We start from the raw sequence: 18,317 nt of genomic DNA, 5'->3' as shown, positions 1-18,317 counted from the left end.
ATATTCATTGTGGAGCTTCCCAGGTGGCCCTAGTGATAAAGAACACCTGGCAATGCAGGAAGTCTCCTAAGAGGCTTGGGTTCAGTCCCTGGATGGGGAAGATCCCCTGGAGGCAACGCACTCTAGTGTTCTTGCCTGGAGAATCCCATGGACAGAGGAGGCTGGCGGGGTATAGTCTATGAGGTTGCAAAGAGTCAGACATGACTGAAGCAACTTAGCATGCAGGCATAATATTCATTATTCATTGGATGTATACAATATGTATTTCATTTATCCATTCATCCTTCAATGAACACTTGGGTTGGTTCCACCTTTGGCCTTCATGAATACGGACGTTAACTGGCTAAAGATTTTGGTAGCATGCGTTTTTGGACAGGAAAACTACTAAATAAAACGATCTGACACAACAAGAGGAGGGGGGAAAGGAGGCAGAATGATCCCTAGCCCAGAGTCATTCAGAGTAAATTCAGTTGTTTGAGAAGTTCCCATTCCAGGAGATGGCACCTTAATATATAAGTAGTATGGCCATTTTTATCACTTTGAAGTGACTTGGCTAGGACGCAAAATAAGCCTCAGCAATCAAGCATCTTTTCTGATCACAACGTTAATTGTAGGGAAGCCCCACAATGAATATTACTCAGAGTTAATAAGGAAGGAGATTCTGACCCCTGCTGCAAATTAATCAGAGAAATTAATCAGAAATTGATCAGAGAAAAAGCAATGGGAAAAAATGCTTATTTGGAGGCTAAACAACATGCTACTAAAACATGAATTGGTCAGTGATGAAATCAAAGAGGAAATTAAAAGATACCTAGAGACAAAGAAAAGTTGGACTTAGTCTAAAAGTTGGACTATAAAGAAAGCTAAGCACTGAAGAATTGATGCTTTTGAACCGTGATGCTGAAGAAGACTCTTGAGAGTCCCTTGGACAGCAAGGAGATCCAACCAGTCCATCCTAAAGGAAATCAGTCCTGAATATTCATTGGAAGGACTGATGCTGAAGATGAAACTCCAATACTTTGGCCACCTGATGAAAAGAACTAACACATTGGAAAAGACCCTGATACTGGGAAAGATTGAAGGTGGAAGGAAAAGAGGGCAACACAGGATGACATGGTTGGATGGCATCACCAACTTGATGACAAGAGTTTGAGCAAGCTCTGGGAGTTGGTGATGGACAGGGAAGCCTGGCGTGTTGCAGTCTGTGGGGTCGAAAAGAGTCAGATGTGACATAGAGACTGAACTGAACTGAGAGACAAATGTCAATAAAAACACAAGCATGCAAAATCTATGGGATGCAGCGAAAACAATTCTTAAGTGGTAGTTCATAGGGATACCGAAATTCCTTAATAAAATAAGAAGAATCTCAAATGAACAACCTAACCTATCATCTAAAACAGTTAGAGGGACTTCCCCGGTGGTCCAGTGGTTAAGACTCTGCACTCCCAATACAGAGGGTGTGGGTCCTATCTCTGGTTGGGGAATCAGATCTCTCATGCTGTGCAGTGTGGCCAAAAAAAGCAACTAAGGAAGGGGGCTGGGAAAAAAAAAAAATTAGAAAAAGAGCAAACAAAATCTAAACTCAGCAGAAGGAAGGACATTAAAGATCAGAGAGGAATTACATAAGATAGAGATGAAATAAGAATAGAAAAAAAATCAATAAATCCAAGAGCTGGTTCTTTCAAACAGAGAACAAAATAGACAAACCTTTGGCTCACCAAGAAGGACGGACCCAAATAAAGAAAATAAGAAGTGAAGTGACTTGGATCTGCCTCCCGTCTGGGTGCTGGGGATGTGGCTCCCGTTTCTCTGGCTCTCCACGGCACTTGTAGTGAACACAACTTCCCCTCTGGCTCATCTGAGTTAAGTAAGCTCTGTCTGTGGAAGTCCACTTTGCCTGCCCCTCTTCTTTTCTTTTGAAACCACAAAGGATCCATTTGATGTTTACAGATACCAGGGCATGGGAATGAGGAGGACAAAGGCATACACGGATCTCAGTCCCTGGGATCACTGAGTTTGGAAGCTAGGAAGAACCTTAGAAACAGTTGCCCCAGCATAACTCTCATGTGTTAATATTTGAGTACGTATCTTGTGTCAGGACAATGCGATCAATGCTATGTCATCTAGCACCCTTATCCAGTAGATATTGTCTTCATTTCACAGAAGAGAAGTTGAATTCTTGACCAGTGTTTGTGGCAGTGGCAGCTGGCACCAAGTCTGGACATTTGGATGCTAAGTCAGCCTCTTGTCTCTCTGCCTCATACAGCGTGTCTACACACACCACGCTTCTTCACAGTGAGCATCTGGACAGTCTGCTTGTTCTGGCAGGGGAGGCCACAGAATCTACATGCATGAAGCCACATCGTATAAAACAACATGCACTGAGTCAGCCTGTTCTTCCATGAAGATCAAATCGTGCGCTTACCTGCTTCACTGCATCTTCGTAGGATGGCGGCTGGGTTATTTCTGAAACTGCGGAAGTGGACTTGGAAAAAGTTGGGGATGGAATTGGAAACTTTGGCCCTGCCTTATCAGAAGAGTGCAGACCCGCCATCTGCGTGAGTAAAATTCAAAGAAAGACGATCAATCCATGCATCGACATTGTATAGAGCTCCTGTTTTAGAAACTATAGACTCAACTGTAGAAAAAATTGATTAAAGGGGAAAAAGATCTGGGGCTTAAATATATATCACAGATATGTTACAGATGTATATGAACAACAGGACACATCACTGTGGATGCGATGCTGGAGGCATCTCAGGATGGGAGCCTCAGAAATTCATTCCCCTCCTCTAAGGGGCACCCTGTCTGTTGGGAGAAAGCGAGATGAGAAAGAAGCCAAGTGTCTGTCCAGTCCAACACAAAGAGCTCTATCAACCCAGGCATTTCCAGAGTAATTTATCTCTCAGCCTGTGTTGTTCCTAAGTGAAAGTATTAGTTGCCCAATCATATCCAACTCTTTGCACCCCATGGACTGTTGCCCTCCAGGCTCTTCTGTCCATGAGATTTCCCAGGCAAGAATACTGGAGTGGGTAGCCATTCCCTTCTCCAGGGGATCTTGCTAAACTAGGGATTGAACCCAGGTCTCTCAGATTGACAGCAGATTCTTTACCATCTGAGCCACCAGGGAAGCCCGTTTCATTCCTAAGTGAGTGTATATGCAGATATTGCTGGAGTGTCTCTTCATAAGCCAGCCCTGTGTGCTGTAAGTGTGTTCTGTGGGGGTACCTAGGACATTACAGAGTCTCCATCCCCAAATGATGCCCTGCCCTGTGGCATGCAGCGCTTTTGTGTCATGGTCAACTCGTGTCTGCCACCTTCTTTTTTTTTTTTTTAAGACTAATTTTATATTTTTTTGAACTTTTAATTTTGTATTGGGGTATATATAGCTCATTAACAGACAATGCTGTGATAGTTTCAGGTGAAGAGTGAAGGAACTCCGCCATACATATACACGCATCCATTCTCTCCCAAGCCCCCTTCCCATCCAGGCTGCTACATAAAAGTCTGCCTCCTTTTTGACTACCTTCCCACTGCTCCTTGCATTCCCCATATCCTGCATCTTTTACCTCTCTGATTCTCCCACCTACTGACATGTGTCATCTCCTCCCTTTTACTTGGCGACTCCAACTTTCTGCACCTCTCCATTCATTTCCAAGGATCCACTATTTCTCTCATTCTCTGCATTTTTTCTCCCCATGCTCCCTGACTCCTATCTTCAACTTCACTGAACTTGGTCTGTTCGCCACACTCTTTTGCAAACCTGCCAAGGCCATTTTACTTGTCATAATTTCTGGGATGAACCAAGGAAATGATGCCTTGGAATACTCGGACTTATATCCGTATATCCATTTCTGTCCTTTTCAAGTAAACTTGTTTCTATCCAAAATGTCATTTCTTTCTGTTTGAACCTCAACACGGGGAGGAGAGAGGCCACAGAGATAGACGAGGCCAAGTTGGCTCCCAGCTTAAACCTTTCTCCAGGCGCCTACCTTTTGCTGCACACCTGGGCTTTTGGGAGAAGGTCTGCCCCCGACAGCATGACTGCTGTCTGCCGCAGCTCCAGAGAAAGGGGGGTGAAGGCTGGGAGGCTGGGGAGAGAAGCTTGGAGGGTGGCCCTCGTGTGCCCCTGAGTTCTGTGGAGAGGAAGAAGGACAGATGAAATGGCTGATCCCTGCCCTCGTGTCTTATCTTTCCAAACCTCCCTAAGTTCCATCACCAAGGCCTCAAATCCAGCTTTGGACACTTCACCTTCTGCTCACAAACTCTCCATGGTTTCCACACGTCTACAATGGAGGGTCCACATCTAACCAGGGTGAGTCTTCAAAATGCTCCACAGTCAAGCATTATTCATTTCCCTCTGTGAGCTTGCGTGTGGGCATGTTCAGTTGCTTCGTCACGTCTCATTCTTTATGACCCCATGGACTGTGGCCCACCAGACTCCTCTGTGCATGGGATTCTCCAGGAAAGAATACTAGAGTGGGTTGCCATGGCCTTCTCCAGGGGATCTTTCCAACCCAAGGATCAAACCCATGTCTCCTGTATTATAGGTGGATTCTCTACCACTGGGCCACCAGGGAAGCCCTCTGAGAGCTTAAATTCTGCTAATCCAGCCACAACGTGTACATTTTGCTTATGCTTTTTTCACATGGAATGACCTTTTCCTGATTCTCCTCTTCCAACTCCTCAAGTCCAAATCCCTTTGCAAGTCCTCCCACTCTGCTAGCCCTTCGTGGTCGACACCCACTCCCCTAAGGCTCTGTGTAGCATTTAACATCATGCTGCTCAGTGATGTTATCCTATATTGCTCTTTGTCTTTTTATTTATTCATTTTTTATCATGGAATCATTCATGTCTTCAAAGAGTGCTTTGTAAGCCATCAATTACTGTACAAGTGGTGGTTCTTCTTGATAGCATCCATATCATTCACTTCAGCATCTTATGGTCCAGAGGTATTTCAAGAGCTACTTGTACTTTTGATTCCGAGAACACCACATTGACACCTGTTGTCAATAAGGATGAGAATCCATGTTAAATTTCAGCTCCTCCCAGAGTGCTGACTCAGGAGTGAGCATCCTTCATGTGAATGTGTTGCTCTAGTGGGTTCATAAAAATGTATCTGCATTACCCCACCTCATACTCCCAGGGTAGAGAATATTCAATGTGAAAGAGGCATACATTTTATTAATAGTATCAGATAATCCTTGGTTCCATGACCCTGGGCAACTGGCTTCACCTCCCTGGGCCTTATTTTCCTCAATAGTGAAGAATAGCAAATTGTAATTCGTAAGGCTGTTTTGGAATTCGTAAGGACTTCCCTGGTGGCTCAGATGGTAAAGCATCTGCCTACAATGTGGGAGACCCGGGTTTGATCCCTGGGTCAGAAAGATCCTCTGGAGAAGGAAATGGCAACCCACTCCAGTACTCTTGCCTGGAGAATCCCATGGATGGAGGAGCGTGGTAGGCTACAGTCCATGGGGTTGCAAGGAGTCAGACACGACTGAGTGACTTCATTTACTCACTCACTCAAGGCTGTTTTGACAATTAATGAGTTGCTCACATACATACCTCTTTTGAAAAAAATACAGTGATTTTTTTTAAAAGATCATCTTATTGTTATTTTTTGACTTATTGACAGATTGATTTTGTTGCTCTGGGTCTTAGTTTCAGCACATGAGATCTTCAACGTTCGTTGTGGCATAGGGGATTTGTAGCTGCCACTCGTGGGATCTAGTTCGCTGACCAGGGATGAAACCCAGGCCCCCTGCATTGGCAGCATGGAGTCTTAGCCCCTGGACCGCAAGGGAAGTCCTGTACATTGCCCCTTAATACCTGGCGCATGGCAGGGATCCAATTAACTTTTCTTCCTATTCCCTTCCTAATAACATAGATTTCAGAATCTTCGTAATTTTCTTTCTCAAAGAGACTTAGACTTTTCTAATAATTCTTCGGTTTCATGGACAGAGGAAGTCTTGGATGCTCCCCTTGGTCTAGTCTTTGAACCGTATGTTCTTCTGGGCCTTCCCTATGACACCCTTCATTCTGCTCCCGCCACACCAACTTCTTTCTGGTCCTGGACTATCCCACATAGGCTCCTAGAACAGGGCCCTTGCACTTGCTGTTCCTCCTTTGCGTATAATGCCTTCACCCCAAACACTTACAAGGTTTTCTCCTTTACCCCCTTCAGATGTCCCTGGCCCTTCCATTTAAACTTCCAAATTTCTCATTTCCCTTGTCTGCTTTTTCTCTGTAAGATGTTTCATCTTCTAATATATTAAATACTTTACTTAGATCTTTTGCTTACTGTCTGTCTCCCCATGAGAATAGGAATTTTTGTCTGGCTAGCTCAACACTAATCCCCAGATACTAGAACAGAGCCTGGCACACAGTAGGTAAATATTTGCACTTTACAGACCATTACTCAGAGAGAACAGTAAGGTCTGATAACTTTCCCTTTGGCCCTTTTGATGAGTTAGTTTGGCCTACAATGAAGTTTGACACCAATGGGTCTTGGGAACAGCCCCATGAGCCAAATCCAGTCCCCAGCTTGTTTTTGTAAATAAAGTTTTATTGGAACAGCCATGTGCATTCATTTACCATGTTGTCTATGGCTGCTTTGGGGTTCCAGAGGTAGAGCTGAGTGGCTGTGACAAAGACTGTACATTCCACAAAGAAAAAACATTTATCATCCAGCTCTTTACAGAATAAGTTTGCCATCTTTGTCTCATAAGTGAGTTTGTCTGACTGTAAAGGTTTGTGGATCGTGGTGCCCGGGAGTTACTATCAGAATTTTAGCAAACCCTCCCCATGCAAAGTTCCAAGGTCAGCTCCTTAGCAGTTGTAAATTCACATCGCACTTTCGGGAAGAGCACGGGGCCAGTTCTTACCTGTGCAGTGCACACCTGGCTGCTGACAGGTGAGGAGACCCTGTGTTCTTCTCCTTGGGCGCCTGATGATGGGGGAAGGAAGTAATGGTTGTTTGGCGATGGGGGCAAACTGATGTGCTGTGGGCTTTTCACAGCCCCGAGGGGCGAATGCTGCGGTGAGCACTGCGGGCTGAGGAATGTGGAAGACAGTACGTTGGTCTGACCCGAGGGCTCTGCACAGTGAGTGCTCCCCAGGGGCAGGAGCTGAGCGTCTTCGCGAGGCGGTGGCGGCTGGCCCTCCGAGCCAGTGCTCTGTCTTTTCATGGCTGTTTGCCGGGATGAGAAAGGACAGCTGGACACGGCATCTTCCTGCTTGATAGGGGCGGCTGGGAAGGGGGGCGGCTTCTTGTCGGGACAGCCGCTCCTCTTGTGCTTCTGCAGCTGCAGCCTCAGCTCCTCCACCTGCCTCTGTTCTTGCTGGAGCTTCCAGGTGAGCTCGTTGATCACCTTCTGCTTCTCCACCAGCATCTTGTCCTTCTCTGAGTCCAGCCCGTCCAGCTCCGGAAGCATGGAGCCGCCATTCAGACTGCCCATGAGAGTTTCCTCGGCGCACGCGGGGACCGGGGAGGGATGCAGGCCAAAGGATGGGGAGGCGTCGTTGAAGGTGTCCGGCAGGGACCCCGCCACCGACAGGTCAGACGAGGCGGGTGAGATTGGGGGGCTGGAGCTAGTGCTGCCGAAGTGGTAGAAGCCGTTGGACAGGGCGCCGGTGGAGGGGGAGGACTGGTAACTGGGCAGCGCATTGCTGGGCGTCACCGGAAAGGTGACAGTCGTGATGTCACCGAAGTTGGGCACAGGGTTCCCAGAGCAGTCCTGGAAGGGCCGGAGTCGGTCCATGAGGGCCGTCTTGGTACCGGACACAGGCAAACCTCGTATTCGAAGCTGTTGTCTTAACTCAGAGACCTGAAGGAACCAGGCTGGCGTTAATGCTGCTTAGTGACAATCTTTTTTTTTTTTTTTAAGTATTGTTATGGCAGCTTTAAGATGTCACAAATGGAATCTAACATGTCCCCTTATTTGTTAACAATTTTGATATCATCTTGCACATTTTTAATGATTTTAAAAAAAAAAATCATACACCATGTTTTCATGGTCTCACATTATAGAAATGTCCAGCTCAGATGAACCACGGGGGTTATCTGGTCTATTGCCTTGCAACCCCCATCCTAGTCCTTGCCCCCATTTAACAGGTGACAAAGCTGGTACCTGCCTGGGTTTAGACGTCAACCCTCAACCAGCAACACAGGGCAGCCTGACATGCTAGGGCCTCTGTGCCTTTGGTGAACAGCCTGCTCATCCCATTTTCCCCACACCTGGCAAGAACATTAGAGCAGAGCCATGCCCCCCTCCATGGGGTTCCTGATTCAGCAGGTCTGGGTTGGGCACTGAGAATCCAGGTCTCAAACAAGTTCCTGGAGGATGCTGTTGGTGCCAGGACCAAGTTTTGAGCATCACAGTTCTGCATTGCCATGAATGTCCTAATTTTAGTGACTGGCTGGATAACAGTCATATACTGAGAGAAGTGTGTGCGGAGATGAGACCATCAGTTCAAATCCTGGTCCTGCCTCCTCCCAACTCAGTGATCGCTCTGTGAAATGGGGTGACAGTACCTCTCTTACACAGTTTTGTACGGATAAAAATGGCTTAGGATTTGTAAAGGGCTTGGAGTAGTGCCTCACAATTGTTGGTGCAAGGTTCTTGCTTTATTGTTATGTGGACTCACAAGGAATTATTTTAACCCCACATTTATATCCATAAATGTCTGTTGCTGTTGTGTTAGCCACCCCAGTCGTGTCCGATTCTTTTCGACCTCATGGACTGTAGCCCACCAGGCTCCTCTGTCCATGGGATTTCCCAGGCAAGAATACTGGAGTGGGTTGCCATTTCCTTCTCCAGGGGATCTTCCTATCCCAGGGATCAAACCCATGTTTCATGCATTGGCAGGTGGATTCTTTACCACGGGAAGCCTACAAATACATATACGTGTATATATATCTAAACGTCTGCTTGCAGATGAAAACGTCTGGATAAAAATAAGCTAAAATTCTACCAACAGTTCTCTTTATCTGCATTTCTAAAATAGCCCTCATCAGCATATTACTTTTGTAATCAAAATGGAAAATGTATCAAATACCTAAGTGTCAATAATTCAATACAACAGCCAGAAATCAATAGGGAGATACTCTTGTGATGTTTTGTACAAAAAGGTCTTTTTGAACCTCAAAGCTAAGAGACTAATAATAAAAATACTGGCCACAAAACTGAAAACTATAGGTCAAAAATACTGGGAGAAAATACAAATAGCCATCTCATTAAAAAAAAAAAAGCAGGGAAAATAATAGTAAGCTTAGCATATCCACAGGAAAATATTGACACCCAAACTAAAACTGGGTAATGGACACAATCCAACCCTTCACAAACAAAAGATAAAATTAAAAGAAAAATGGGGACTTCCCTAGCAATACATTGGTTAAAACTTCACCTTCCAATGCAAGTTTGATCCCTGGTTGGGGAGCTAAGATTCCGCGTGCCTTGTGGCCAAAACACCAAAAGATAAAACGGAAGCAATATTGTAACAAATCCAATAAAGACCTGAAAAATGGTCCACATCAAAAAAAAATTATTTTTTAAGAAAATTAAAAGAAAAATGACCTATAACATCTGAGTACCAGCTAATATTCCAAGAAATAAATATGTACATAGCTTTGCGTTTACCAGATGGACAAATAAATGAATAATAACACTTTGTGTCAGTGAAGTAGCAGCAAAAATAATTGTATAAAAATGTTGCTGCTGCTGCTGCTAAGTCGCTTCAGTCGTGTCCGACTCTGTGTGACCCCTTAGCAGCCCACCAGGCTACCCTGTCCCTGGGATACTCCAGGCAAGAACACAGGAGTGGGTTGCCATTTCCTTCTCCAATGCATAAAAGTGAAAAGTGAAAGTGAAGTCGCTCAGTCGTGTCTGACTCTCAGGGACCCCATGGACTGCAGCCTACCAGGCTCCTCCATCCATGGGATTTTCCAGGCAAGAGTACTGGAGTGGGGTGCCGTTGCCTTCTCCGATAAAAATGTTAAGGAAAAAAAAAAAGCTTTTTAAACCTTGCTATTCTGACCATGGGCCCAGCAGCATCAGACAGCATCTGGGAGCTTATGATAGAAATGCAGACTCTCAGGGCCCTCGCCACACCTATCGAATCAGAATCTGCATTTGACCGTGAGCCCCAGGTGGACCACTGGGCACGTGCCGGCTTGAGGGGTTTTGCCCGAACACAGTCCTTCTGGGAACAGATTGGCACAGACATTCAGGACAGGAATGTGACAACACGGACAAAGAGCTTTCAAAAACAGTCATGCGTTTAGGTTCAGGAGTTCCACTCCTGTGTATTCAGCCTGGGGAGATAACTAGAGAAATTAAATGTGTATGTGAATTACACATTTCATAGCAAAAATTTGGAAGCAAAAGTCCAATAGACGGAGGTCAATGAGGTGGAGAAATGATATGCCAGTACTAAAAAGAAAAACCTTACTGAAATATTAAAAGTTATGAAAAAGTCCATGATAAATAAAATAGAAAAGCATGCCAGAAGTATATACTCAGTAATTATTTTAAAACCAAACATATTCACAAATATTTTAAGTCTAAAAGGAAATACTATAGAATCTGTGAGTCAATTGTCTTTTAAAATACTTTTTTTATACACTATCATATTTCAGTAGTGAGTATATATTACCTTAAGAGTTACCTAAAAAATTATCTTCAAAAGGATTGCAATTACTGACTATATCACAAGCAATAAGATATGCTCTCAGCCCCCTAGCCTGGCTAGCCTTGTCTTGCCATTTTCTTCTATATTCACTGGTTTGAAAAAGTGAAAAATGGCAACTCGTTATTGTTTTAATTTAGAATTACTTAAAATTAATGAGTTCTACATTCATTTTTAGAATCCGCTCTAGCACTGAATAATTTAAACTACATTATTAAATAATGCAGCTCATATTCTAAAATAAAATGAATACTTGTTCAGTCCAGTTTACTTTAAATTTCAGACTGTTATGCTGTGTAGGCTTGCTTGGCACAAAGATTTGTATTCACCTCTTTTATACATTCACTGGTGTTTTAATTGTTGCTGAATTTTTAAGTCAAACCAGCCAATCCTAAAGGAAATCAACTCTGAATATTCACTGGAAGGACTGACGCTGAAGATGAAACTCTAACCCTTTGGCCACCTGATGTGAAGGGCCAACTTATTGGAAAAGACCCTGATGCTGGGAAAGGTTGAGGGCAGGAGAAGGGGGCAGCAGAGGATGAGATGGTTGGATGGCATCACTGACTGGATAGACATGAGTTTGGGCAAACTCTGGGAGCTGGTGAAGGACAGGGAACCCTGGAGTGCTACAGTTCATGGGGTCACAAAAGGTCGCACACAACTGAGTGACTGAACACCAGGGCCTTCTCTGGTGGCCCAGTGGCTAAGACTGTGCTCCCAATGCAGGGGACCTGGGCTCCATCCCTGGTCAGGGAACTAGATCCCACACTCTGCAACTAAAGATCCTGCATGCCGCAACCAAGACCCGGCACCGCCAAATGAATACATAAATAATTTAAAAATATTTGTTTTAAAAAAACAAAATAATGCCAAACCCTATACCTTCAGATCATCTAGGTTGGATGGGAGTGGGCCTGGCTTGAGAGAGGAGACACCAGTTTGTCCAGAAAAGCTGTTTTTGGCAGGAGACAAAGGGGTATTGCTCAACGGTGCTGAAGAAGCATTTGGATTTCTGGCCATCTGCTCATTTGGTTCCCTGTAAAACAAACACAGAAGAGGTACTGAAAATACAGTCAGATTTATGTATGGGGATATGACATTGTGATTTATAATAGGAAATGTATATATTTGGTCTTCATCCTGGTTTCTGGCACAGCTTCTAAAACCCTGGGGGTTTCCTAAATCATGAAAACAAAAGCTGTCTTTTGTTATCCTAATGAGGTGACTGTTGGAAGCCACTTAAGCTTGGAGGCTGGTGGCCTGGAGACTGAATCATGAGATTAGAGAGTTGGAGTTTTCAGTCCCACCCCTGACCTCTAGGGAAGAGAAATAGCTGGAGGTTGAATTGATTCACAAAGGCCAATGATCTACTCAATAACGTAATGAAGCCTCTATAAAAACCCAAAAGAATGGGGTTTGGAGAGCTTCCGGGTTGTGTAGCAGGTGGAGATTTGGGGAGAGTGGTGTATCTGGAGGGACATGGATGCTCTGCCTGACTCCCATGTACCGCCCCAGGCCTCTCTTCCATCTGGCTGCTCCCATGAGGACCTACATGCTTTTACAACAGACTGGTAGTCTAATAAGTAAAATGTTTCTCTGAGTTCTGTGAGCAACTCTAGGAAATTAATTGGAACCCAAGGAAGAGGTTATTGGCAAGTCCAGTCAATAGCTGGTCTGTCAGAAGGACAGGTGACAACTTGGACTTGTGACTGGTGTCTGGAGGGTGAGGGGCCAGTCCTGGGGGACTAAGCCCTCAAGCTTTGAGACTGAGATCCAACACCATCTCTGGGTAGAAGGCATCAGAACTGAGTTGAACTGTGGGACCCACCCCCCGACCCAGCTGGTGTCTGGTGGTTCGGGGAAGACTGGGCGACCCGACCACAGGACGTGGTGCGGTGTGGGACTTGCTGGGTCCTCTGATGGAGAAGCCACAGCCAGCCTCCATCCCCAGGTGCCCCCCCCCCGCCCCGTCCTCCCCCCTCCCCCCTCCCCCCGCCCCCCGGGCTTGGCTGACTTACTTGGGTGGAGCTGCATGCAGCCCGGGGTAGCTGAAGCGGTGCTGCTGCTGCTGGCTGAGGATCTGCAGCTGCAGGAAGAGCTGCTGCTGCTGGAGCAGCCGGGCGTAGGCAGAGTCCATGGGCGGAGGGGACTTCTCCGCCTTCTGGTCTGGGGGGATGTACTGGTGGTACTTGAGCTTCTTCACCTTTGGCTTGGGGTCCTTGGGCTTTTTGTGGCGGTTCTTGCTGTCGCTCAAGGACTTGGACTGCAAAGCAGATGGAGAGACGGCATGTGCTTTTAGGTGGTGGATGGGAACGGCTTGGCATCAGGAATATTACCTCTAGATTTTATCTGATGGGTGTCCTTGAACCCCCGACACACAATATAGCAAAGACAGGAGGCACGAGGAGATCCTGGAAGTTAAGGTACCTAACAAAAAAATCCATGCAAATACATCGCAAAGGATGGACACTCCTTAGACAGGAAGTCTTGAGTCTTAGAAGTGGCTTCGGGGAACTTCCTTCCCAGAACAGAGAGGTAAGTCTATGTTTCACTGAGGCCAGCTTCCTAACCTAAACCTGATGACTAATGAAGACGACATTCTGTTCTTGGGTTAGGTTCATAAGAAGGTTCTTTTTTTTTTGGCACTGTGGACCATTTTTAAAGCCTTTATTGAATCTGTTGCACTGCTGTTTCTGTTTTGGTTTTTTGGTCGTGAGACATGTGGGATCTTTGCTGCCCGACCAGGGATTGAACCCACACTCCCCGCATTGAAAGGGCAAGTCCTAACCGTTGCATCACCAGGGCGGTCCGAAGAAGGTTCTTTCATCTGTATATGTGTCATCATCTTTAGTGAAGCTCCTCGTGAGCTGACTTATTAACAACATAAAAGGAGATGAAATTAAGGCTGTCTCTAAAAACCCAAAAGGTGGATTCTTGTTGCTTCTAAATCAATTCCCCTTCCCACCAAATACTGATATAAAATCAGGAAGTGACACCCTCTGAACTAAAGATTCTTCACTGACTACAGGAAGGACAAGTCACCCACTGAGACCTTTCCAGAAGTTACCAATCATGGTGTACGGTTTGGATCCTTGAAAAAAGTTAAGGACGGAGGCCTGGAAGTGAAGACACATTTTTGAACATGGTATAGTTATCCAACTTTACCATATCTCAATGACCCCGACCTGCAAGTTGGGTAAAATATTCTCTACTTTTGATTTCAGTAACCAACGGGAGAATGGTAAAATATATTGTTGAAACAATTAAGATTTCAAAGGACAGTGTGATTATATTTATAACCTGTCCCTGAAATCCAAAGACCTCCAGAGACTGAGAAGCAATAGGTCTGTACTTCATTCAGTTAAAAAAAAAATACATTTCCAATTCCTGACAGTATTATAGAAGATTGAAATGAACAGGGATGTGATGATGGAAGGGTCTTAATCTGAGAACAAGCCGGCAGGGGAAGGTGTGGTACCAGCAGTGTCCAGAAGAGGGAGCTCCTGAATAGCCAGCAGGCAGGTTGTCACAGGGAAGCTTTCCCATTTTAACCACGAAACACATATCTGAAGGTGACCTATTGGATTTGCTTTTCTCTGACTCAGCGTGCCCGTCCACCAAAGCCTTTTTGTGTGTGTGTGTTCTCAGGAAGGCTTCTTGTACACTTAGCTCAAGGATTCCTATGGGCCAGGGGCCCTCCTCCCTGCTCAGTCATCGATGAGTTAGTGCTCCAGGTAACGAGTCAGCCTTCTGTTCTTGGGAGAGTTTCCCCCAGCTCCTGCAGTCAGCTCTGCCCTGCTCGCACTCCTCCTAGGACCTGCTTGTCTGGGGAAGCTGCAGCCTTGCGTCTAAAGCAACTAAATCAGGGGCTCAGCCATCTTCTCTATTTGTTGCCTTATTATCACGGAGACTCTGAGCATTCAGAAGGTATTGTAAATCAAACCGTTTGCTCCAGATAGTGAGAAGCACGGACCACGGAAGCCACGGAACTCTGAATCACTGGAACTTTGTGTGTGCTGCACTCATTTGCTCAGTCATGTCTGACTCCATACAACCCCGTGGGCTGGAGCCTGCCAGGCTTTTCTGTCCATGGGATTCTCCAGGCAAGAATATTGGAGTGGCTTGCCATGCCCTCTTCCAAGGGATCTTCCCAACCCAGGAATCAAACCCGCATCCCTTATGTCTCCTTCATTGGCAGGCGGTTTTTTTTTTTTTACCACTAGCATCACGTGGGAAGCACACCTGGAACTGTATAGTTGCATATTTTTGACATGACTCTTAATTGAAATTGATTGTCCTTTCTCAGGACAATTACTACACTTTCTTAGTACGAAGAGGCTGAAGGCTCTGCTCACTTGCATTCAGTTCAGTTCAGTTGCTCAGTTGACTCTTTGCGACCCCATGGACTGCAGCACACCAGGCTTCCCTGTCCATCACCAACTCCTGGAGCTTGCTCAAACTCACGTCTATGGAGTCGGTGATGCCATCCAACTATCTCAGCCTCTGTCGTCCCCTTCTCCTCCTGCCTTCAATCTTTCCCAGCTTCAGGGTCTTTTCCAACTCTTTTGCATTAGGCAAAATTTAAACACTTCAGTAGAAATATTAATACAATTTCTCTTTGCTCCCAATGGTGGAAATCACTGAATCATATTAATATTAAAATATAAATATTCTCCCAAGTCAATATGTCTCTTCCCTCTACCCGTAATGAACAAAATTCACCAATAGCCACATAATTTCAAAGCTGTTGAGCTGAGTGGATTGTGAAGTGAAAGTCGCTCTTTGCGACTCCATGGACAAGTCCATGAAATTCTCCAGGTCAGAATACTGGAGTGGGTTCCCTTCTCCAGGGGGTCTTCCCAACCTAGGGATCGAACTTAGATCTCCTGTGTCTCCTGCATTGGCAGGTGGATTCTTTACCAGCTGAGCCACCAGGAAAGAGTGGATTGTAGGCTGGGTTTAAGCCACTGCAGTCTGGGGAGCTTTCCTGGGAATCAGAAATGCCTGTCATCCATTCAGAACATGAAAACTAGTTTTGTGGGCTTCTCTGGTGGCTCCGTGGTAAATAATCTGCCTGCCAGTGCAGGAAACATGGGCTTGATCCCTGATCCAGGAAGATTCCACAGCAACTAAGCCCAAGGGCCACAACTGCTGAGCCCACGTGCTGCACCTGCTGAAGCCCGAGCACCCTAGAACCCGTGCTCTGCAACAAGAGAAGCCACCGCAAGGAAAAGCCCGAGCACCGCAACTGGAGAGCAGTTCCCACTCTCCGCAACTAGAGAAAAGCCCATGCAGCAGTGATGACCAGCATAGCCATAAAGAAACAAACAAAATTTAAAAAAAGAAGACCACTTTTGTGTATATGCATGGACAGGGTGGCAGGGCCATTACTTTAACACTGATTCTTACTCAGCTTGCAAGCTTTTAAAAGTATTTCTTAAGAATCATCTCAGCATTAAGTGCCAGCTTTAGAGCTGAGAAAATATTAATATGCCCCCAAGTCAGTGAGAAGTTATTTGGGATAAAATATTATGAAAAAAGTCAAATGACTACCAGTTAACTGAGGAGAAAGTACTTTGTGAATTGTTAAGATATAATGCTGAGAAAATTAAACCCAAACTACGCGATCCTGCTTATTCTGTGCCTCCTGCGAATATGAGGCCTCCGTTCATGTCCACAGGGAGACTGGCTTGACTGACAGAGGCTTTACTTTAGGCAAGACCTTCAGGCTGGCCTCCCTTGTGTAAAAGCCACTGTCCTATCTAAACCTGTGTTACGGCGCGTGCAAATCCTGTGTGCACTGAGGTCAGTGTCTGTCTCTAGGCTAAGCTACCGAAGGCTTTCAAGTCAGGAACCTGCTGGCTGAACTGTGAGCCCAAAGAAAGGAGCCACAGACGCTTCTTTTCTGTGGGGAAGATCCCTGATGGGCAAGAGCCTCTTGGTCCATGTACAGTGATAGCCCACTTCTCCACCCCTGTCTAGTGATGCTCCCAGTGGACTGAATCCATCCATCGGTCCACATGACTTTCCCCGTTGCCAGACCTAACTCAGCATGCCCTGCCCCGCAATGGCCCCGTGAGCTGCATGCTCAGGCGGGCGTGGAGGCTGGCCCATCCTACCTTTACGGCTGTGTGCCCAGTGATGGGGGTGCCCAGGGAGCCAAGCCCCTGCTTGCCCGGGTCTGGCTGGTTGCCGGGGTGTGGGGCTGGGTCACTCCTCTCATTTTCTGAATCCTGAAAATCCAAATTTGAGCCTGATTAGGATGCAGGAGCAGAAACTGTGACACGGGGATGCTGCAGTGGAGGCGTCCACCCTCACCCCCCAGCTCTGCTGCATCAACCCCAGCTTCTTATCTGAGGAAAACCTCAGACTCTGTCCCCAGGGGTGGAGAGTCAAGTACATGATCTGTCAACCAATTGAGGACTCTTTTTAAGAGAGAAAGCAGGCATGATAAATAATCATTCCATCCAACAGGTATAGAACCAGCTTGGGCTAGGCGAACTGGGACATCTGGTCACCCTGTGGGCGGGATCTACCTACTTGCAGTGAGGTCTACATGTTGGAATTGACAGTGGATTGAAAAAGAGAAGAAGCGGGAGGAATGAGTGGAGGGACTTTGGGGGAAAGGTAGGACAATGAAAAAGTCAGATGAGAAGGGGGTTGGCAGATGGAAGGAAAGTGTGTAGGTACGTGTGTGTATGTGTGTCTCTGTATGTGCGTATATGTCTCTGTGTATGCTTCTGTAATGTATGTGTGCATATGTGTATGTGTATACATTCCTTTGCATGTGTGTCTGTGTGTGCATACCTGTGTGTCTGTGTGTATGTCTGTGTATATAAATATGTGTGTGTAGGGGTGCAGCATCAGGAAAACCTTAATGAGAGGCACGTTCCCACACATAGAGGATGCAGAAATGAACGCAGCATCCTCTTCCTGTCCCACAGTCCTATGCCATGACTTTCAGAAAAGGCCCCTGAGCTGCCCAGTCTTTGCCTGAGCACGTGTCAAAGGTCTGTAGCATCCTTTTCTCTCAGAGCCCATGCCCTCATCTCTCACTTGAGGCTGCTGGATTAACTGATGCAAAATGATTTTTGCATTTTGCCTGACATTGCTCAGTGCTCATTCCCTTCTTCCCACTTCAAGGGTGAAAAAGAAAATGCTTGTGTCTTCTCCCCAAACCATCTTTAAATAAGAAGCTGAGGAATTTACTATCAGAGCAATAAGAATACAAATGGCCTGAGGTACTGTTTGATGTTATCCAAGACTCTGGGCTGCAAAGAAGCTTGGGATGCAGAGAAGAAAGAATGCTTTGATTATAAACTCTTGCACAACAAACATGCAGCTCTTTTGGCTCTGCTTTTTCTGTCTTCTGTCTCCCTCTTGTTCCACATTTCCTCCTGGCAGCCTTGAATTTGCTCTGATGGAGTGAAGAAGGGCCTGACAATGACCAGTAACAGTACAGCTTCAGGAAAGAGGGTCATGGTAAATAACTCCTGAAACTGTCTCTGATCCCTGCATGCTTTACAGTATAAAAATGTTTCCAACTAATATGGGTTTAAAAAGTACAAACATCCAGCTATACAATAAATTGTGCTTCCCTGGTGGCTCAGCAGTAAAGAATCTGT

The 18,317-nt window shown here is 45.8% G+C and overlaps 1 protein-coding gene across 4 annotated transcripts in view; it reads right to left on the bottom strand.

The window, feature by feature from the left end:
- MYOCD (myocardin) overlaps positions 1 to 18,317 on the bottom strand; it is a 92,657-nt gene that overhangs the window by 10,434 nt on the left and 63,906 nt on the right. For 3 of the 4 annotated variants that reach the window (XM_070389523.1, XM_070389522.1, XM_070389520.1), the window contains 6 exons: positions 16,812 to 16,925; positions 12,711 to 12,955; positions 11,575 to 11,728; positions 6,888 to 7,829; positions 3,993 to 4,136; positions 2,426 to 2,554 (listed from right to left, as the gene is read on the bottom strand). In XM_070389523.1, the coding sequence (XP_070245624.1) occupies positions 2,426 to 2,554; positions 3,993 to 4,136; positions 6,888 to 7,829; positions 11,575 to 11,728; positions 12,711 to 12,955; positions 16,812 to 16,925 (1,728 nt within the window). The remainder of the gene's footprint in view (positions 1 to 2,425; positions 2,555 to 3,992; positions 4,137 to 6,887; positions 7,830 to 11,574; positions 11,729 to 12,710; positions 12,956 to 16,811; positions 16,926 to 18,317) is intronic. The other variant, XM_070389521.1, reaches the window with a different exon arrangement.

Source organism: Bos mutus, chromosome 19 (genome assembly GCF_027580195.1).
Source record: "Bos mutus isolate GX-2022 chromosome 19, NWIPB_WYAK_1.1, whole genome shotgun sequence".
NCBI classification, from domain to species: domain Eukaryota; kingdom Metazoa; phylum Chordata; class Mammalia; order Artiodactyla; family Bovidae; genus Bos; species Bos mutus.
The sequence above is the reverse complement of the archived record's forward strand: the minus strand, read 5'-3'. Positions and strand labels throughout refer to the sequence as shown.